Source organism: Leptonychotes weddellii, chromosome 6 (assembly GCF_054177405.1).
Source record: "Leptonychotes weddellii isolate Sample4059 chromosome 6, ASM5417740v2, whole genome shotgun sequence".
Taxonomy (NCBI): Eukaryota; Metazoa; Chordata; class Mammalia; order Carnivora; family Phocidae; genus Leptonychotes; species Leptonychotes weddellii.
In genome coordinates, this window is record NC_138374.1 from 14,192,334 (window position 1) to 14,214,999 (window position 22,666).

The 22,666-nt window shown below is 40.0% G+C and overlaps 1 protein-coding gene across 1 annotated transcript in view; it reads right to left on the bottom strand.

Annotated features, from left to right (window-relative positions):
- Window positions 1-18,384, bottom strand: part of TRUB1 (TruB pseudouridine synthase family member 1) — a 43,785-nt gene extending 25,401 nt beyond the window's left edge. Inside the window, exon 1 of the mRNA XM_081823065.1 lies at window positions 18,378-18,384. Coding sequence (XP_081679191.1) covers window positions 18,378-18,384 — 7 coding nt within the window. The remainder of the gene's footprint in view (window positions 1-18,377) is intronic.
- Window positions 18,385-22,666: the final 4,282 nt, after the last annotated feature.

The following is a 22,666-nucleotide window of genomic DNA, read 5'->3' on the forward strand; positions in this document are numbered from 1 at the left end:
ATCAACCAATGGCTCATCTGGGAATTGTGTCTGCTTGTATATGTCAATACCTTCTTTGGGAGGCTTGGTTCCAAAGCATACTTTAAAGACAACAATATTAATCCTTGGAATTGCTTCAGAGGAAGAGATGAAAGGAGTCCCATTACTTTTGCAACTTGTGTGCCCCAGGCAACCTCTCTGACTGTTTTCCCTTCCCACTGAACTCTTGTTATTGAAGAAAAGCTAATTAGAAGTCAGAAGAAGGTTAAAGTTCCCCCAAAGACAGCATTTCAAACAGAAAATTGTGGAAAGTTTTCCAAGCTTGACAATAAGAAGGGTTTTGATAGCTATTAAGGTGACCTCAAGTTCACCTTCAAACAAAATTTTGAGGAAACTAGTGTAAGCCTCAATCTATTTTTACTCAATGAACTGAAAGAAAAAAGGGAAAGACTCTAGACAATGTGTTGCCTGTCCTGGGTAAATCAATAGGAATGCTGCTCTTTTTCGAAGGCTTGTGTGGGCTTAATGATCATCAAATCCTGAGCTCAGAATTCAAAATATATATGTATATAATTATTGCAAATGTCACTCAGAAGCACTAGTTTAAAATAAAAGACTCGATGAAAATGCATGTGGCAAGCTGACTACAAATTACCATACACATTATTATCATCTATTCAAATGTTTATCTTTTCTGGGGACTATAAGCCCATGGGGATTGGTAATGAGATATTGAGCCTTTTTCCATTAATATTCCATCTCAAATTGAGCCCAGCTTTACAAGGGAAAAAAAAAACACATTGTTGTCATCTCAGTTTTCACTGGCTGCTCTTTGTAAAGGGGTAGGAAGATACTGTCAGAACTGGCTCTGCGGGAAAATTGCAAAGATGAGGTCAGTTTCCACTCTCATTTCACTCTTACGCGCCTCTCATTCCTTAGTCTTCCTATTATCCTCCCGCATTCCTGAGAGTTTGCAGTGCACTGTACAAGATAGCCCCTTCACTGGGACCTTTACCTTTCTTCCCTCTGACCCATCTGAATATACTCTCTCTGCTCTTGTGAAGGCAAAGACACTAAAGGAAAACAAAATCCCTGTAGTGTGGTGTCACTGTGTCCCTCAAAATCTTGGAAATAAAGTTACCCTCTCAGAGTTAAACTAAATGAATTCCTAATGTGTCAGTGCAGAGATTATTAAGTACCTTAACAGGACCAAATGGTTCCGAAGGCAGCAAGAATGGACATTAATCTGATTGAAAATCAGGACAGGGGAGGGTTTTGTCAGCCAAGGAGGTGGAAATCACTTGTCAAGAGATAAGAATAGCTGTGTCATCTAAACACAAATTATAGATGGGGTCCTTCTAATTGCCTTCTTATTGTAGTTTTGGGTGGATGCCACCAAATGCCCAAATTGTAAAATTTCTGCCTCCCACCCCCACCACCCAGCTTATTCCATTCTTTCCAAAAAGTGTCTGATAACTTGATTTGGCTTGATCTTAGCCAAAAGGCTGAAAAGCAATTGATAACTTGATTCCCCATGCAGCTTGTGTACATGGAAAAAATGCATTGATCAGGTCAACAAAAATATTCAATGTGTTTAATGATTATTTTTCATATTAAAAATATATAATCAGGTGCCCTGATTATATGATAGTATGAAGCAAACTTTACAGGCACATCACCTCTGTATCTCCATGAAGTTTCTGAGGCTACCAGGCAAGTATGGAAGGAATGCCTCAATGGGACAACCCACTGTGGTCCACCATGCCTGGCAGGTGGAAAAATTCCAGAGAGAGATGTCGCACAGTCTGTACTCATAAGAAATGTAAATTGCACACTGTTATGGGTTGAATTGTGCCCCCCCAAAGGTATGTTGAAGCTCCACACCAGTACCTCAAAATGTGATCTTATTGGGAAATAGGGTCATTGTAGATGTTAAGTTAAAGGAGGCAATATTGAAATAGGGTGGGCCCTTAATCCAACATGACTGGTGTTCTTACAAGTAGAGGAAAATTTGGACATAGACAGAGATGCAGAGGGAAGACCACCATGTGAAGATGGAGGCAAGACTGGAGTGACGCTGTCACAAGCAGGGAACATCAGAAGCCAGAAGAGGCAAAGAAGGATCCCTCCCCAGAGCCTGCTGACACCTTGATTTTGAACTTCTAGCACTGTCAGAGAATAAGTTTCCTTTTTGTAAAGCCACCCAATTTGTGGTAACTTGCTATGGCCCCTCTAGGTGATAATACACATATTTAAGAAAGAGTACCTAATGGCTTCAGAAGCCCATGGTGTCTGAAGTGAAGCATTCCAGGAGGAAACAGTCTATCAGAACTAAGGCTGGGTTCAAGGAGAACTTTGAGGACAAGAGGGTTTGAGATGGAGAAGTTGGTGAAGTCCCCTCTTAGAAGGAAAATCTCAGAGCGAGGAACTCATCTGGGCTTCCATTTATCATGACTGGATGCAAGAAGGGAACCAGGAATTGGAACTTAAAAATTCATAATACCTGTTGTGTGTGTGTGTAATTAGCAGGGAAATCCTTAAGAGCTACAGAGGTAGCAAGAGAGAGTAGATGGGAGGAGCTCTGGTACTGAGATTTAGGAAACTGGAAAGACAGTTGCACACTGTAGCCTGGTTTGGGGAGAAGATTTCCAAAAGAAAGAGATCATGGAGATTGGAAGAGAAAACAGAGTATTGTCTCATAGTCTCCCACTTGGCTGGCTTCCTTAGAGGGAGTCCTGGAAAACTACTCGGGAATGCCTCAGTGGGATAGCCTACTGTCACTTCATTTACCTCATTGGTAACCTTCTCTTCCCTGCCCAAGTCTTAGCCAGAGATGTAACTTATATAACTACTCCCTCCATTTCTCAAGCCAGAAATCTACGTATCATCCTCAATTTTTCCCCTTCCTTCACTGTCTCATCTCCACGTATCAGGAAATCCTGGATGGATTATCTCTAAATATATTTCCGTTACCATGGCTCTGTCCTTTACTCACCAGTTCTCTTAGTCCCTTGTACCATCATTTGCCTGGACAACACAAGGACCTTCTAATTAGTCTTCCTTCTCTAATCCATTCTTCACTTGATAGCAAAAGTGATTCTCTTAAAACAAAAATCTGATTATATAATTCCCCTGCTTAAAATTATCCATTCACTGAGAATAAAACCCCAACTTTTTACAATGGCTTACCAAGTATTTTACTGCTGTATCCTCTTTTTCTTTCTCTCTACTGTTCCTTGGTTCTAGCTGCACTATTCTTCCTTCAGTTTCTCTACCTGGTACTCTTGCCCACCACAGGGCCTTTGCCCTTACAACTTTTTTAAGCCAGAATCTCCTACCTACAGCAGCATGGCTAGCTAAGCCCTATCCTCAGTTTCAGCTTAAATGACTCCTTGGAGAGGCCTTTCTTGGCAACCACCCATTTCTATTAATCTTGATCTTAGCACCTCATTTTTTCTTTCATCATAGGTATTATAACTTGCAATTACTTGTTATCTCCTCCTCTGCACACACATATACCTCTTTCTCTCTTCTTTGTCTCTCTCAAAAATGTAAGCTCCAGGGGCACCTGGGTGGCTCACTCGTTGGGCATCTGCCTTCAGCTCAGGTCATGATCCCGGGGTCCTGGGATCGAGCCCCGCATCGGGCTTCCTGCTCAGTGGGAAGCCTGCTTCTCCTTCTCCTACTCCCCTGCTTATGTCCCCTCTCTTGCTGTGTCTTTCTCTGTCAAATAAGTAAACAAAATCTTTAAAAAAAAATGTAAGCTCCATAAAACTAGGGACCATAACTGGTCCTGTTTACCACTGTATTCCTAGCTTCTAGCACAGAACTATAGAATCAATAAATACTGTTTGAGTGACTAAATACTTAGTGCAACCACAATCCAACAAGGCCCCAGGACTGGAAGTTGAGGGGATAGTTAGAACCATTTGCTGGGAATAGGAATTTTTTAAATGTGCATATGATCATTAATTTTATGTGTCTACCTGACTAGATCAGAGGATGCCCAGATATCTGGTCAAACATTATTTTTGGACATATCTAAGAGAGTGTTTCTGGATCAGTTTAGTATTTAAAATTTTTTTTTCCTTTTAAGTGGGCTCCATAGCCAGCATGGCACTCAACGTGAGGTTTGAACTCACGACCCTGAGATCAAGACCTGAGCTGAGATCAAGAATCGGATGCTTAACCAACTGAGCCCCCAGGTGCCCCCAGATCAGATTAATATTTGAATTGGGAGACTCAGTAAAGCAGATGACTTCCCTAATGTGGCTGGGCATCATCCACTCTGTTGAGGACCAGAATAGAACAAAAGTCAGAGGAAGGAGGAATTTTTCCCCTTTTTTCTGCCTTGTTTCTGCAGCTGAGCTATCTCATCTCATCTCCTGCCTGGGATTTACATCATCAGCTCCCCTGGTTCTCAAGCCTTCAACCTCAGATTGAATTACAGCACTGGCTTTCCTGGGTCTGCAGCTTGCGGATGGCAGATGGTGGGACTTCTCAGCCTCCATAATTGCATGAGCCGATTCCTCTTACTCAATCTCCTTTTATATCCTGTTGGTTCTGTTTCTCTGGAGAACCCGGGCTAACACAATGCATGAAGGATAATTTCACTCCGTGTGACAGTAGCTGTATTTGCAATCCAAAATGCTGGGGGGAAATATTATACTTAAATAATGTTCATTGGGGCGTTATGTATAAGAGCAAGAAAGTTAAACAGTCTTTTGGCTACAAGTGGACAAAAGTGTATATTTACTAATAGTCACCATATGGAACTTTTAAAACAATCAAAAAAGATATGGAGAAACAAATCTCAGTGTGATCTTTATCTGTGATGTTCATCTATCAAATAGAAGGTCAAGTTGTGCGTGTGCATTTGTGCATGTTTTGTCTTTGCAACTTAATGGAATAACAAATTTGTCTTTGGTTAATGACAATATTGTACAAAAATCCTGATGAAACCTAAAATTTGGAAATATCTTTCACAAAAAATACAACTGGATTCAGAGGTTTTCAGGGGATTTTAGTGGCCCAAACACATGCGACTGCCTTGCAGAAAGGGGAGCCTAGTGGCTCTAAGATGGCCTAGAGCAATGGTCCTCAGAGTGTGCTCCCCAGACCAGCAGAAGCAGCAAACTCTCAAGCCCCATCTCAGACCTAATAAATCAGAAACTCTGGAGGGGGCAATGGGAGCACAGAGACCAGCAATCTGGGTTTTAGCACTTTCTCTGAGTCATTCTGACGCATGCTAACTTTTGAGAATTAGTGGCTAAAGCCCCAGTCTGGTTACCAGTTCTGTTTCCAGAGATCTGCCAAAGGGATGCAGTTCTGTTCTTGAGCAAAGGAGCACATCTCCCTGTGGATCCTGACCAAGCAGAACAGCCCCACATTCCCTTCACCTTGGGCATGCCCAAATCCTGCCAGGAGTGGTGAGATTCTGTACCCCATAAATCCCCAGATTTGGTCAGGGATCCCCTCCTTTCTTGCCCACTGGGTTTTAGGGGGATGAGAGTCAGTAATAAGTTTGCTTTGCTTTATCCTTGCTCTGTGAATATGTCTCTGGGTAAAAAGCCACTTATTTAGGGGGATGAGCTGCTTTTGACGCCTCCTCCGGAAGTAGAAAACTAGTTCCTAGTCTAATACACTCCCTGTATTAGGACTTGCATGAGATGGAACAAAATGGGCCCTAGAGTTCCTATAGCTGAAACAGAGAGTTCCTGTAGCTGAAACAGAGATTCAACACACTCCTGTTATACTTTGTAACAAAGGAGAGCACAGAATCCCAGAGGGCAGACGTCTCTGAGGTTATGGAGTTTGTAAGAGTTAGACCTCAGACTAGCCCCCAAGGGTTGCTGCTTCTAATTCAATACTTTGAGTTCCCCCTCAATTTCCAGATTTCCTCAACTTGGGAACAGGGCCAATATGAATACTCTGGCAGCTTTATAATGATCAGAAAAGCGCTGCTGAGGGGTGCAGGTGGAGAGCACAGCCTGAGCCAAGCCCTGACTCCTGGCTCTGGGCGGCGTTTACCAGGAGAGACTCCTTTACAAATTTGGAAGCCATGCTGGGGACTCTTCCAATCCTGATGTCTGAGCCACACCTGAGATCAATTCAATCAAAACCTCTGAGAATGGGGACTGCCATCCATGTTTATCTATTAGTGTTCATCAGGTGATTTGAATGTGCAATCAGTGTTAAGAACCACTGTTCGAAATTATTTCCAAGATTCCTTTACCATGCTATTTCTTTTTAAGATTTTATTTATTTGAGAGAGAGAGTGTGTGAGTGAGCACAGAGGGAGAGAGAGAAGCAGGCTCCCTGCTGAGCAGAGGGCCCGACACGGGACTCGATCCAGGACCCTGAGATCATGACCTGAGCTGAAGGCAGATGCTTAACCAACTGAGCCACCCAGGTGGCTATTTTTTTAAATTGAGGTACAAGTGGCATATTGCATTATATCAGTTTCAGGTGTACAACATAATGATTCTTGCTATTTGAATATATTACAAAGCGGTCACCACAATAGTCTAGTGAACATCCATCACCATACATAGTTACAAAGAATTTTTTTTTCTTGTCATGAGGACCACACTATTATTTAAGTATCTAATATTAACCTTGTCATCAAGGAGACACTAGAGATTTGCTCAATAATTGAAGTTAATATAATCTGGTCATCTCCATACAAAACAGCACTGGTTGATGAAATTAAATATTTCATCCAACACTGAGCCATCAATTCCATAGTGTATTTATAGGATCTTAAAAGCAAACTCTGTTTTAAGGATAAAGACTATTTCTATTTCTATACCTAAAGACGGGCTACTGGAAGCTGAAAGATTCAATCCCTGGTTTTGCAAAGCAATGACATTTGGGGGTCATAGGGGATCATTTTCTCCTTGTCCTGGCTTTCCAGCCATGGCTCATAAAGTAAGAACTTCCAGGCTCTTGGAAGTATTGGGCAGAAGCTTTTGCCTTCCTTCTTTTGCTGGCTCCTTCCACTGTGGGGTTGCTAGAAGAGCGTTGAGCTATTGGCATCCATCTTTTCTCAACTAGCCTTTCCAGGGTTACATACTCTTCACCTCAGATGACAAGCACAAGGGCATCCCCGGCCTGCCGAGGGTCCTCCCTCTGTGTGCAGCTCAGGAAAGAACAAGAAGTCTGACTTAGTCATAGGTGCTAGCTAGCTTACTCTAATCCAGCTTTACTGGCAATAAATTTCATATTTTGATCTTCATTTGATTTCTGGGTCTACTTTTGAACTGAAAGAATAAAGACTAATTAGTCCACTGGAGCAAAAGAATAAGACTAATTAGTCCACTGGAGCCCTAATACGTGAATCTCCATGACCAAAATGACCAGCATGACTGCCCTATTTGTGGTGTTTCCACTAACGTTGTCCTACAGAGTTGATATACTCGCTGCAACATTATCGCTCCAGCTTTCAATCAAACCAACTGGTTTTGGCTGAGAGAAATGTTGGTGGACTAGGAGAGTCTGGGAAGTATTGGACATCCTCATTGTCCTCTTGTGTTGATGAGCTGAGGCTGATTAATTCAGTAGAAGGCTTCTTTTGTCATGTTTTGTAATGATTCTAGGATAAACACAGCCTGAATTGATTTGTAGCTGCCATGAATTGACAGCATTAGTTTGTGGTTGTTTTGGGATGGAGGAGTTAGGATCGGTAGAGTCAGGACTATATAGGAATCTTTGTAACATTTACAGGCTGAGTTTCAACGTTATTCTTGCTCTATTGGAAAGATGTATTTGCTACCGTTCTTAGAAAAGGGCTGGGTTACAGAAGTTTGGGGTTTATTGATAAAGACAACTAATGTAATCTTTTTTGTGCTAAGATGTTTCCAGTTGTCAAATAAACTTTTACTGGCTGAGTGATCTTACAATCATCGTTACCATGGGACTTAGGGTACTCACTAGGCGTAAAACTAGTAGAATATTAATGAAACTTTGTGTCCGAATCCATAAGGTGAGAATTTAAAACCATATATAACAAGCCTAGGTGATCTAGGTACAAAAATAGATTGAATTAAAGATATTACCTTGATTCTGAAAGCCACAAATTGATATTTAAAATACCGATTCACTTTTCTTCTTGGGAAACTGATGTGACTGTAATGCTTAATAGTGGGCTCGAGTTTGGATCTTATGATGGAGCTCAATTTTTTCAGATTTTGAATTCTGAGGACTCCACGCTGAAGAAAATTGAATGTTTTCAGCCACAGTAATTGGTTAAAAGACATTTCTGGGAAGAGACTATATTGATAGAATTATGTAGTCAAAGATTTATGTAAATTTATAGGCAAAAGACTCTTTAATGTCCTCAGCATATGATTAATAATTTAGAGTCAAATTTAGGGGCACTCCACCTAAAGAGAATTACATTATCCAATTTCTGTTAGGTTATCCTGAAGTGTAAGCAGCAAGCTCATTAAAAATAAATGAGATAATCAGACAAATTCTATGACTATGCGTGAGCTCCTCATTAATGTTTCACTAGACAGCATTAAGAAAGGACTAAATAGACTGCACTAGATTTAGAAGTAATAAATGGACTTCAAAAGCAAAGCAACTTAATGACCTTCCAGTAAACACTAAAACTTGAAACAGAAAGGATGAAGGATTTTAGAAGCCTATCAGCTACACTTTTTGGCTGCATCTACAATGGAAAACATGCAATAGAGTATGATCAATTAGCTGCTTAATTTGTTGAATCAAGAGGCCAGGTTTAAATACTACTTTGGAGCCAGAAATCACTGATTGGAGTGTCATTAACAGGTTAAAGTGCCTAGTTCTCCCTTCACTAAGTACTGTTTGACCACAGCTTGCTTTCTCAAGGGCAGCACTATTGACATTTTGGCCTGGATAATTCTCCGTGCTAGGGCGTGTGTCCTGTGCCTTGGAGGTTTAGCAGCATCCCTGAACTCTATCCACTAGATGCCAGTAACATCGCTCAGGTGTGACAACCAAAAATGACTCCAGACATTGCCAAATGTCCCCAGACATTTGCACTCCACACTAGTGACAGGAGGCATACCTGTTACATAGAGGCAGAGGACTCCCAGAATACAAATAGCACCTTTCCAATCAGTGGGAGCTTCGAAACAGCATTAAATGGGAGGATTAACTTGCAATTATTTGGTCAACTTGGATTTCACAGACAATTAAACTAGTTAATTCAGATAAAATTTCTTCTCCGAGATTTGACTTACCAGGATCAGCATCAACTCAGTTAGGGACCTAACTGCTAGGTATGTGTTTTATTTTGACTTCAGGTTTCGGGCCCAGAAATACCGCAAGTGCAAGGATCAGGACTAAAAAGCAGATGGGGCTGCATTCATCAGCATGATTCTATTTCTTGGGCCTTGTTACTGTGCACGCACACATGCGTCTGCTAGGATTCTGGTGACCTGGTTTTTTTTTTTTTTTTTTTAAAGATTTTTATTTATTTATTTGACAGAGAGAGAGATAGTGAGAGCAGGAACACAAGCAGGGGGAGTGGGAGAGGGAGAAGCAGGCTTCCTGCCGAGCAGGGAGCCCGATGCGGGACTCGATCCCAGGACCCCGGGATCATGACCTGAGCCGAAGGCAGACGCCTAACGACTGAGCCACCCAGGCGCCCGGTGACCTGGTTTTTGCTCTGGAGTCTGCACTGCCCCTCTCCCACCCCATCCCTGCCTAAGCAGATAGACCATCCCAGCTTGGCTCACCCGATAGCTGGATAATTAAACGTATGTACTTTAGGGCGAGATAAAACTGTGTTTGGATTTTGACCCCATGATTTATCAGTCTGTCATCATGAAAAAAAAAATGAGATCAGTCATGATAATACCCCCAAGCTTGTTGCAGCAGTTACATGAACTGGTTAGGATATTAATGCTTCTGCCAAAAAGAGAGACCCGACCACAGTGCTAAAATAGAGAAGGGTTAATTTTTCATGTAGAAGTTGAGATGGAGGCAGGCCTGAGCTGGTATGAATGCTCCAGGTTGTCACCAGGAACCAACGCACTTCCTTTATTTCTGCCCCGCAATCTTGGGTGAGTGGGTTCCAACCACCAGGTTAAAAGATGGCTGCTGGATGATTTCCTCACTCCCAGCAGAAGGGAAAGCCCAAAGAGTAAAGGAACTTTTTTGAAAGTGCTTCTCAGTGCGCTATTTTTATCCTCATTGGCCACGTGGGTGAGAGACAGGTACAGTTGTCCCCAGGAATTCAAGTCAAATATTTCCTCTTAGACCTAAGGAAATTCAAATCTTCAACACATAAGGTGGGTTGCTTTATCTGGAACAATGGGTGGAGACACATACAATAGGGCACACAGACAATGCTATTATTGGGGGGAAAATAAAAGAAAATGTCACGTTCATTGATCAGTTAATGTCCTTAGCGGTTTAAGTGGAACATCCAATAAAAATGTATTTTCATCTGTGTGGGATAAATGCAAATTATTTGATGATTATTTGAAGTTTAGAATAATTGGGACTTTTTTCTCTTCCCCAGTGCGACTGTAATGCTAAAAGTGTAACACTTAATGAGTACTGATAGTATTCATCAAAAAGTACCGTTCCTTTTATTTTTCTCCAACTATAGAAAGAGAAATCTGTGCCTGTGTGTTAATGTTTAATGATTCATTGTCTGATATCAGGCTTGTATTTTGCCCTTTTGAAAGAAAATGCTAATTAAGTAATGAATGAGGTATCATGGAATTTCCTAAGTATGTACTGCTCAGAATAATTATAAATCTGTGTTTTATAAAACAGAATAAGTGTGGCAGACATCTAGCCAAAAGTCATTCTCCCCACCGCCTTGACTTTCTTTCTTCTTTGGTAGCTGAGCCCTGATTTTGTTCAAGTATTTACCTTCTCACATACTCTGGCCCAGAAGGGAATCACTGATTCATTACTGTAAACCAGTTGTTGTAATTCCAGTACACTTGCTAATGATTGGTGTAAGCATGGGCACGTGATGCCCAGTTAGTCAGCTGGGAGGTTTCTTCCCTGAAGAGACACAGATGGGAACTTGCCCTTTTGAGGATTTGGATGTTGTAATGTGATGACACAATGCAGCCATTTTTTTTTTGGCTACAGAGAAAGACATTGTTGATATATTTTTGAATGGCATAACAGAACGTTGGAAGATGCCCAGACCTTGATAACATCCTTGAGCTTCTGAAACAACCCTGCACCATTCTAAGTTTTTAGGATAAAATTTACTACTTAAGCTCCTTGTTGGTAGGTGTTTTGTTATTTGCATCTTGACCATTGAATGATGTAAGAGAGACTTTGCTGTGGTCTCTTATGTGCTAGCTGACTATACAATATCTGTTGTCCATTGTTTATTATTAACAGAACCATGATTGTATTCTTAGTGGCAACTGACCACATTTCCCAGCTTCCCTTGAAGCTAGGGCTCAACTGAGATATAAACAAATGGATGGGCATGTCTTCTAGGATTGCTCCCTAACAGGCACTAACTCAGTTCAGATGCTCTCTTTTTTCCCCTTTTCTCTTTCCTCCTTTTTCTTGCCAGGAATATGGATGTAAAGGGTGGTACTATAATAGCCAAATATGACTGTGGGTAGACTTTAAGGAGGAAAGACACATACAAACGATGGTAAAGAAGGAAGAAAGAAGGAGCTGTGGTCTCTGATAGACCATGGGAATGCCCTGCCAGCACTGGATTATTTACCTTTGGACTTTTTCTTGTTTAAAGCCATTTTTATTTGGGATCACTAATATATGCAACCAAACCTAATCCTGACTGTTGCAGCTGCTGAATGGAATTAGAAGTGATACTTTTTGGAAGAAATTAAGAGAGAAGCAGAGTCTTATTTCTTAGAAGACAGATTTTTTTTTTCAAACTTAAAAATTGCCAAGGAGTAATTTTGAAAGATCAAAGAGTCACTCAAATTGTATTTGATAATTCTATTATGGATTTTTTACACAATTATCCTAAAAAAAATATTTTCTTTAGAAGCTGATTGAGAAAGCAAGGAATAGACACCATTATAATGTTTTGTTACTATGTTTCTGTGAATGCCCAGAAAGGAGTCCAAAACTGGGTCACCAAATTCATTCAGGCTGCACATATTTATTGAGCACATAAAATAGGAGAGGCTCTATGTTAGGCACTGTGTGTGTGTGTGTGTGAGAGAGAGAGAGAGAGAGAGAGGGAGGGAGGAGAAAGAGGGAGGGAGAGAGACGGAGGGAGTTGGAGGGAGGGAGAGGGGGACAGAGAGAGAAAGAGAAAGAACTAGATGTAGACCATACATTCATAGAACAAAATGAAGGTTTACTGGCAGGAAAGAATATAAAAAAGATAAGACCAATTTTTTAAAAATCAAACATCAAAATGCAAATAATTGCCTAAAGAATGGAAGGAAATAAGCCAAAATATTAAAAGTTCTATGTCTTAGAGTTTTTATTTTCTTTCTCATATTCTTTTCATGTTTCCTGTAAAGAACATCCAGGTTTTAGTCAGAAAAAAAAAAACTTCATAAAATATTTTATTGTTAAAAAAATGTAGTTGTTAATAATGCAATATATGTTAAGAAAAAAAAAAGAAGAAGAAGAAGGTAGCGGGAGGGGAAGAATGAAGCAGGGGAAATCGGAGGGGTAGACGAACCATGAGAGATGATGGACTCTGAAAAACAAACAGGGTTCTAGAGGGGAGGGGGGTGGGAGGATGGGTTAGCCTGGTGGTGGATATTGAGGAGGGCACATTCTGCATGGAGCACTGGGTGTTATGCACAAACAATGAATCATGGAACACTTCATCTAAAACTAATGATGTAATGTATGGGGATTAACATAAGAATAAAAAAAAATGTAGTTGTTATAAGCAAGGAATTTGGAGCCAAAGTCCTCCACCCATTATGTCCTGGGAATTCTCTGCTTTCTGCATTTCTCTTTGGTGGCTGCTTAAAATTCTTTAGTTGATCAGAGTGGCTCTAGTTGCAGGTTTTGAACCCATTAAAATGCAGATTCAGGGGAAGGTCAGTAATTCTTAATCAGGAATACTCAAGGTCTTTTAAGAAATAAATATTCCTGTTCCCATTCCTAGCAATACTGATTCACTAAGTCTGGAGTAGAACCAAAGCAGGTGAATTTTTCCTCCCCGTGTGATGCTGATGGGCACCGTGGGCTGAGAACCATTGCTTTAGGTTGTGATCAGTTAGTTGAACCTTCGTATAAATGGGGATCCTAAGGCAAGTTTGCTAGGGAATGAGGGGACATACAAGGGTAGCAGCACCTAACATACAAGGGGCAGTCAGCATTGGAGAGAAGAGCAAAAGCCTCCAACTTCACCCTTCTCCCAGCACCTTGCACTAAGATTACAAAGAAACAAAATGTATGAAAACATACCCTTTAAGTATTAACTTACTGAGACAATGAAACAGCGAAGCCTTTGTCTCAGAGCCACAGAAGGCAATGAAGAGAAAGAGAAATAGTTTGGATCTTTGGATACACAATACAAAATCAACTGGAATGTGTCTCATTTTTGAAGGCTTAAATCAGGACCAAAGGTCAGGAGACGGTCACTGGAGACAAATCCAGAGGGTGTGATTTGGGTGTCTCCAGATATCATTAAAAATTGGGAGATGATGTTAAACATAGGCCACTGCTTCCTTAGGCGATTTAAGGGACCCAGCTAGGGATCATCACAGCTTCAACACAGAGTAAAATTCTGCCCCAGGGTTTGCATAAATGACTCTCACTATGAATGGCATGTATACATGCCAGGATGGGTCTTGATCTCCATCTTTGTTTATCACCGACAAAGGAAAATAACTATAGGAACCCTTTTTTCTCTCATATCTTGCCAGAACAAAAGAAGATCCATCACCGACCCTAAATAGCCAGTTGTTTATACTGGTAATTTTTTGAAAGCTCTTAAAGCTCTGCATTCCATTGTGTTACAGTAATTTCTTCCTCAATTCTTAATTAGAGTATTACTACTTGAAAAATGAACATATTTTTATTGCAAGTAGAATGATAATAAATCTTATAAATTTAAACCAGGAATCAAAGACCCACTGAATTAGGAGGAAATCAAAGGGCTATAAAATGTATCTCATCATTTTCCCCTGGGCAATCTGATTCTTCCAGTGTCAGGCTTTGCCTGCTTTCTTGTCCTGGGGGGCTGAAGGATGCAGCTATTCAAGATGAGGCATTACATTCTACATCGCTAATCATACACATAGAATTTTGATGCTTACAAATGTTTAATGCATCAAAGAGGAAAATACCTTTTTTTTTTAAAAAAAATCTTATTTATTTGAGCGAGACAGAAGGAGAGAGAGAGAGAGCAGTGGGGAGGGGCAGAGGGAGAGAGAGTCTTAAGCTGACTCTGTGCTGAGTAGGGAGACCAACATGGGGCTCGATCCCACGACCCATGAGATCACGACCTGAGCTGAAACCAAGAGTTGGACACTTAAAACTCTGCCACCCAGACACCCCGAAAAGACTTTTATGAAGGCCTTCATTTCATTTATTGAAATTCTAGGACTTATCCTCTTGGATTTAGTCAGAAAGATTTATCCAACTGAAGAATTAATGTTTTAAAAAAATCAAAATTAAAGGCAACTAAAGAACTTCCTAAACTCAACATGATAAAAATCAGAATTTCTTGTAGGAATGGAGATGAATTCTTTAGTGCCCTGGAAGTCTATCTATTTTCCTTTACCTATCCCTGGAAATAAAAGAGAATCACTTCAGAGACAAGAGGCCATTGTCAATTCTATCCAGAGAAGTAAATACCATATTATGTATTCTTACAGCATAGAGCATTGCTGATAGGGAATATTTTACATTAGCTTCAGTAAAACTAAAATCTTCCTCTTACTGGAAGTACCAAATTAAGTACTTAAAACAATCACAGGAACGCTTTTTTTGTTAAGCGCAAGAAAAAAAAGACATTGTGTTATATACTTCCAGGGAATATTGGAAATGGTGATTCTTCCTTTGGAGGAATAAAATGTAGTTTCTCCAAAGGCAATTCTTCCCTACAAAAGAGGAACAAAGAACTGGCTGTAGTCTTAAAATAAATCATTGAACACTAATACCCAGTTACAGGTTTTATTACTGTAATCACAAAAGGCCAAAGACCAATATCATTTCTATAACAGCTGCGGCCAGTTAACAATCATTTAGAAAAGACCACATTCCAAGAACACACACCAAAATAACTGACGTCATCTGCAAAAAGAAATAGTACTCTGCAGTCTCCATCAGCAATCCTGAACTGTGGCGGTTATAAATAACCTCACTTAGCCCCCACTGCCACTCTGTCTGTGAGGCAAGCTCTGTTCCATTAGATCGACCTTCTGAATAATGATACCCAACTTCAGTTACACATTAGAAACCACTGACACACTTTCTTTGTATTTGTTCACAAAAAACTGCCAAGCCTGGCTCTTTTTGAAGCTACGGATAATTTCTAGTTTTCAAGATGATATCAAGTTATGTCATCTTTCTCCCCCCCCCAATTAAGTAGGTGTGTTCCAAAGTCACTCCACCTCAAGCTCTGCATGCCTAGCACAATGCTGGGTACATTGCTCAGTGGCACTGTGGATTAGCCAGAGTGGGTGTCCGACGCCAAATGAAAGGTAATGACCCTACTTTGAACCCTCATTGGCTACAAACCAAGGAATTTACGTCTCATCCATTCCAATTTCTGCATGTTATAATAAAGCACCTTCGGAAACTCATGAAAAGGAGAGAAATCTTGATCTACTTCTGCTGGCCGTATCCTCCTCCTTTGCTTTCTTTTTCCTTCCCTTCCTTCTTTCTTTTATACTCACCCCCTCTGCCCCTTCCTTTCTATTTGACTCTCGTAAGCATTTATTGTTGGGTATTGAGCTAGTTGCTGAGGCATATACATAGAAATGTGTTTTTTGCCCACAGCCTGCTCAGAGGAGCCCCCGGTTTAGTGAGTTACCATTCCTAATAATGATAGGTCCATCTGTTGCACGTGGACTTCATTCCTGGGGTGTTTTAGGCATCATTGTATTTAATCTTCACACTGATCTTGAGAGGAGGTCATCTGACAACCCCATTTTACAGATAGGAAAAAAAGCTCAGAGTGGTTAATTAACTCACTAAAGGTCACACAGCTATGAAATGACTGGTTTGGTATTCAAGCTGGTCTGTTTGGATCCCAAGCCAATGTTGATTCCACAATTATATTCTGTTCCTAGGGAGGGGGTTGGGGGATATTTACCACTGCACTAGCAAATATGTGATCTTTCCTCTTCTGCGAAGAGATGTCTCTGAAAATATTTGCATCACAGTTTGCTTACAATTCAGAAAGCCACACACTTAAAGCATGTAAGGATATTTAAAGCACAAAAGGCTATGATTTAGATCAGTGTTACTTCAAGCCTGATCTACAGACCAGCACGAGTAGGTGAACCGTGTTATCAGTCTGTGATGAGATAAACCCAGAAACTGGGAGTAAGCATTTAAGAAATTTTATAGCAATTTGGTAGAGTCATGATAATAATGATATGATATAATAATATACAATAATATATCCTAATGATGATGATATAATAATAATAATACAATGTAGCATTCTATTTTGGGATCTTTTTAAGTTTGTTTTTTCTAGTACTTCATTTTTATTGTATTTTAACAAAGTTAGTCTGCATGAATTCAGCATTTTAAAAAACTGATCCTTTACCATAAATAGTTTGAGAAGCCCTGGTTTAGGTCACCGTGAATATAAATAAGTGAAATTTAGCTGCTATTAATAAACAATCAAATAATTTTCCAGACATACCACTAGGATACCCAGAATAGATCTTTTCTGTTCCCTGCACGATAAACCACTAGCTGATTCCTGGGCCTGTTACTGTGGCCTTTGGGAGGATCAGGCCACTCCAGGGCACATCTGCCCCAGAGGTCCTTGGCAGGTGCCTGGAACAAAAAGAGGTTTCGGGAGGTACTTGATAACTGTTGACTGGAAAATTAGTGACCGGTGACCCATGAGGTAAAAGTCTCTTCTGAGTTTTAACTCATATTTCTTGGTGAAGAAAGAATTGAGTGTTGACATAGTGGTGAACCTTCCAGTAATTTTGATCATGGGACTTAGTGACAGACATTGAAGATACTTTTAAGTGGTGCCATTTGCATATTATGTTGATTGGGAGTTGTGTTCTTTGCCCTACTTTGGTGGAGCATTTCAGGGAATAAAACAAGGCTATAAGATGATCTCAGGGCTCTTCTGTGGGCAGAATATAGACATATAATTCGGTACTTGGAAGAGACATCCTGGACAATTTATGTACCCAGGAATCAGAATTGGCTTATTCATGGCTTCTAAGGGAAGTCATGCATTTAAGGAGTTGGTTATTGCAACTGGTGATAAAATGATGCTGCTGGCAGAAAATGTTATTTTATGAAAGCTTTTAAAAGAAATCTTTCCCCACACCCTGAATGATAATATATTTAAGATTTCAATTGCATGTGTCACTTCCCTTATTTTCAGAGTTGTGTCCTGGCCATGAAAACATCTTCTGCTTATAGTGACACCTTAACTGAAGTTGATAGGGTTGCTTTTCTGCTGGTTGGTGATATGCATGAATCCTTCATGGAAAAATCTGAGCTATGGAGTTGTTGCATGGCTTCCCTGCCCCCAGAGACCAGCAGTGAGCGCACAAGACTGCTCTTGTATCTGTGACTAAGGAAGCTAACAGGATGACTCAGAGGCCAGGGGAAAATATGCTCTAGGGATTTCTTCTTTCAGATCCCGAAAATGGGAGGAAGATTAATGGCAGGCAAAGTCACACTGCAGATTATAATTCTCCCCAGGCAGGTTAGAAAGGTGTCCTGACACTCTGAAAAACAAACTGAGGGTTCTAGAGGGGAGGGGGGTGGGAGGATGGGTTAGCCTGGTGATGGGTATTGAGGAGGGCACATTCTGCATGGAGCACTGGGTGTTACGCACAAACAATGAATCATGGAACACTACATCTAAAACTAATGATGTAATGTATGGGGATAATATAAGAATAAAAAAATTAAAAAAAAAAAAAAAAGAAAGGTGTCCTGACAAAGGTGCACTGTGAGATGGGGGGAGATGAGGAAAGGGAAAGTCTTAGAGCTGCTTCCAAAGCCATTTATCAGAAAAGAAAGCATCTCTTAGGGCGCCTGGGTGGCTCAGTTGGTTAAGCGACCGCCTTCGGCTCAGGTCATGATCCTGGAGTCCCTGGATCGAGTTCCGCATCGGGCTCCCTGCTCGGCGGGGAGTCTGCTTCTCCCTCTGACCCTCCCCCCTCTCATGTGCTCTCTCTCATTCTCTCTCTCTCAAATAAATACATAAAATCTTTAAAAAAAAAAAAAGAAAGCATCTCTTAATAAAATGACACTCTTAAAATTCTTACCTGACATCGCTATCTGTTATATGCCACAGTGTCAACTAAGTATGCCTTCATAGTAATCAGAAAATAGAATTTATGCACAGGATATATGTAAATGTTAGATACATATGTTTAATAAAACTAGCTGGCTTGTTTTAAACACTGAAATGAAGAAAGGCTAAAATTTCATAGCTGGGTGTGCTCATCTATTTGATGAATTACACAGACTGGCAGCTTTATGAATACTCTAAGTACCCTGGCTTTCTGATAAAATATGGAATATTTATTGTATAATATAGATAGCAGGATCTCAATATTATTCCAAAAACTATATGTAAGAGGGAGAGGGAGATGTTTCCCCTGGAATAGTTATTATCAAAAATAAATTTGCTGGTATGAGGGGGTTCAGGATACGCTACCCCCAAATATGGTGCCTTGGCATATTGAATTTCTTAAGCTGAAGGAATTTGAGAAAATGGCAGGTGCAGAAATGTTGCTCTGACCTTCCCCTGCTCGTTCTCCTTTCCTGAAAGCTGGAGATAAATCTCCCATGTGAAAAGTGCCCTCCCTGAACCAAGAGGAAGGAAGACATTCTTATCACTAGAGACAGGGAATTTGGGGCTGAGAAATCTGTACAAACAAGGCTTCTTAAACTAACCCTTATCTTTCTAGCTAGTTCTTCATTATTTACTACCTCTAGCCCAAATCCCTTTGTCTTGTCAATTTTTCACAAATTTTTTGTTTTCTTGTCTAAAAGGTATAAAAGCTTCCTGTTCTGGCCACTTCTTCAGGCATTTCTTCTCTTTTGAAGACCCCTCTGTACACGTAAAAATTCACTACACTTTGTAAGCTTTTATCCTGTTACTTTGTGAGTTTAATTTTCAGATCCAGCCAGCAACCCTAAGAGGATCAAGGAAAACCTTTTCCTCCCCTACAGGAGGGATATAACCTTTAGCAGGATAAGCTAAACTAAGTCAATTCAACCACTGACAAGGTGTCATGATCAATTCACAAACCAGGTATGAACTAGGCTCCTGTGTTACAGCTTAAGAAACAGATCAAAGCCCAGCAACACTGAGTATGATCTTAACTGTACTAAGAGAGAATTGCTTTATTTGCTTTCAGAAATTTTGTAAAAGAGGGGCGCCTGGGTGGCTCAGTCATTAAGCGTCTGCCTTCGGCTCAGGTCATGATCCCAGGCTCCTGGGATCGAGGCCCACATTGGGCTCCCCTGCTCAGCGGGAAGCCTGCTTCTCCCTCTCCCACTCCCCCTGCTTGTGTTCCCTCTCTCGTTGTATCTCTCTCTGTCAAATAAATAAACAAAATCTTAAAAAAAAAAAAAAAGAAATTTTGTAAAAGAGACGTCAATTTTATTTTGGGGGAGAATGACCAGGGTGTTCATGGTTAATTAGTGTTTGTTCAAAGTAGAGGAGTAGAATAGGAAAAAATAACATTTATTGTTGATAGAAGATGTGGATGCAGGTCAGAACTTATTTTTGAGGTTCCTACAATAAAGTTTATAGAGTAATGAAACTATAATATATTACGTGTAATTCAATGTTAAATAGTAAAAGGTACTTTTAGAATTTCATACTCAAGCTTCACTTGTTCTGAAATGTTTTTTCCATACCTAAGACTAACCACAAGAGTCAAGAAATTTTTGGAGCCAGAGCATATCTGCATAATCAAGAAACGTAGGCAGATATGCCTTGGCTCCAAAAATGAGAACATATTTTTATTTTCTAACTTAGCCAAAACATTAAGATATTTTTTAAATTGTGGAATATATACCAAATCACAGATTAGGAGGAACATATCCAAACATTCTCCAGCCCCCCCTCCCCCACAAAAAAAGAAATCAATTGTACATTTAAAAACCTGTCAAATATTTAAAAGGAAGATCGTGATTTTCTAAATTCAATTAAGTAGTAATAGGAAAGGTTGAAGCCTTCGGGAGTTTTCAGATAACAAATGACAGGGGGGTAAATCCTTCTTCCTCTGCTAGCTTCTAAGCATAGTCCAGGCTAAATAAGAGGCTCTTCATTTAACCTGTTAATGGGTAACATCCATCACCTCTGAGTCCAGCCTTAAAATGGTCCTCAAGTGGAGACCATTATTAAATGTTTAAAGAAAACTGAAGTCACAGAATGACATTTCCCCAGCTTATGATAGCATAGATTAATCAATGAAGACAATTTGTACATTATCTTTGGAATGTGAATATAGAATGGTTTTAAATATTCCAAATCCTCAGAGTCTACTTAAAAACTGATACTGATGATACTTTCTCCAAGCTGTTTATAAATGACATTATTTGCAGCAGTGGTCAATATGGACATTATTTCATGTGCCTATCACAGAGCAAATGCATAATAAACATCCGTCGTACAAACGAATGAACAAATGAATGTTAAGCAACATAAAAACAATCAGATCTACTGGGTTACTTTGGCAGCATTAAAAGGATAGCATTTGACCAATCCCAGAGTAGTTTATTCTATTGTGTTTGTAATTTACCTACTGTATATAATCACATACATTTTGTTTACATTAGACTGTAAATATTTATATTATTAATGTCATTTGATACAAATTCAATATTTACAATTGTGTCTATTGGTTTAATTTGAGAATTTATTCAATGTCCTTAACGTACTTCGAGAACATTGTATACATTGTAGGGAATCAATTATGCCCTTTGAATGAATGTTCTGAGAGCTCAGGAGTAATTACAGGGATTTTTTATGGACCTAAAAAGCAAGAAAATGTCAAGTACTTTTATTGTATACATTGTAACATATTTCTATCATCTCAAGTCTTTCTGTATCATGTCCTCTCTCTTCCATCTCTTTGCCCTTAAAATTTTTCACATTTGTTTGATCTAAACTGCTACATTGCAGGGAGGGAGGGCATGTGGCTTCTTTTTGCTTATTACTGTGAAAATGTGCTTTTTTGATAGAGAGGTCCTGTGAGCCAGCTAATGCACTGGCAGGTGAACTAACTTTTACTGCCAAATGAGTCAGCTGACTTGGGAACATTAATTTATTTGAATGGACACGAATTGACAATTCCATGAGGAGGTATTGGTATAGCTTAATGGAACAAACTGTCAGGAAAATGTAGGTTGGGTATGATGGGCAAGCATCAAGAACGTTTCCATATTCACAAGTATCTCCCTTTCCTAATCTGGACTGTTGTCTCTTGGATACCTCCACTAAATTGCAAATACCCCCGGAGGAATGACACCTTCAACTATCATCAGGTGTTAGTATTAGATTAAAATTGCTGATATTCAGATGTTCTGACCTACATAAGTAGTACTTCTGTTTGATTCAACATCATACCTTCTTAGGGATAGTTCATGAGATTACCTTGTTATTGAACTGAGAAGAGAGAGGACAAGAAATCTCTGAGAGAGGGAAAGATCTGGAGTATGAAGTATTGCCTAGAGTTGGCTGTGTTATCAGGACCCATGACACCTCTCTCATTCTAGACATAATGATTCCATTATTGCTTCCAAGAGTCTATGTCTTTTATGGCCATTTTATATTCATGTAAAGTTGATAGTGCACTCATGTAAGACTCGATGTAGACTGAAATCCCCCAAACTTTTTCATTTAGGTTGACTCAAAGCCATGTTTTCTAGGACTTGTGGCTGAAAATTGGTTTTTAACATCTAGAATTTAATGTTCACCTCTATAAAAGTAATTTCAATTCAGCTTAGTTCTCTAGCTTGTATAGTCTGGTTAGTGGTTACTGAATACTGGTTAAAATTATGGACTTTGGAGTCAAGCAGACCTGGATTCTACTAAGTCTAACTGCCACTGTTAGTTGTTGGACTTTTGGCAAGCTGCTTACTCATTTTGAGCCTTAACTGACTCGCCTTTACATGCCACTCATATTTCTCAGAGTCGTTAGACGACTTACATGTGCATTAGATGAATTATTGTGCTAATACTGCACGTTCCAAAGAAAAGACTAGTCCTTGACTGGCTCCGGGAGATAACCTCTCACCCCTTGGCATATCCTGCCTGAAAAGAATGTTTTAGGATGCCTGACGTCTTGGGCTACACTGTATCAGGTGGACAAGATAGTTTATGCTAACAAGAAGACTCAGGGCGAACACCTGTTCTTGTATACCTGAGGTCCTGGACCACATGTTAATTTGTTTTCTGGGTGCTAGAGACTAAGCAGCTAAGGTCAGTCATGCAGGTACTGTATGCCTACATGACAGATCCCCAGTTCAAACCCTGGATACCAAAGCTCAGGAGAGCTCCCCTGACTGGCAACACTTCACACATGTTGTCACATTT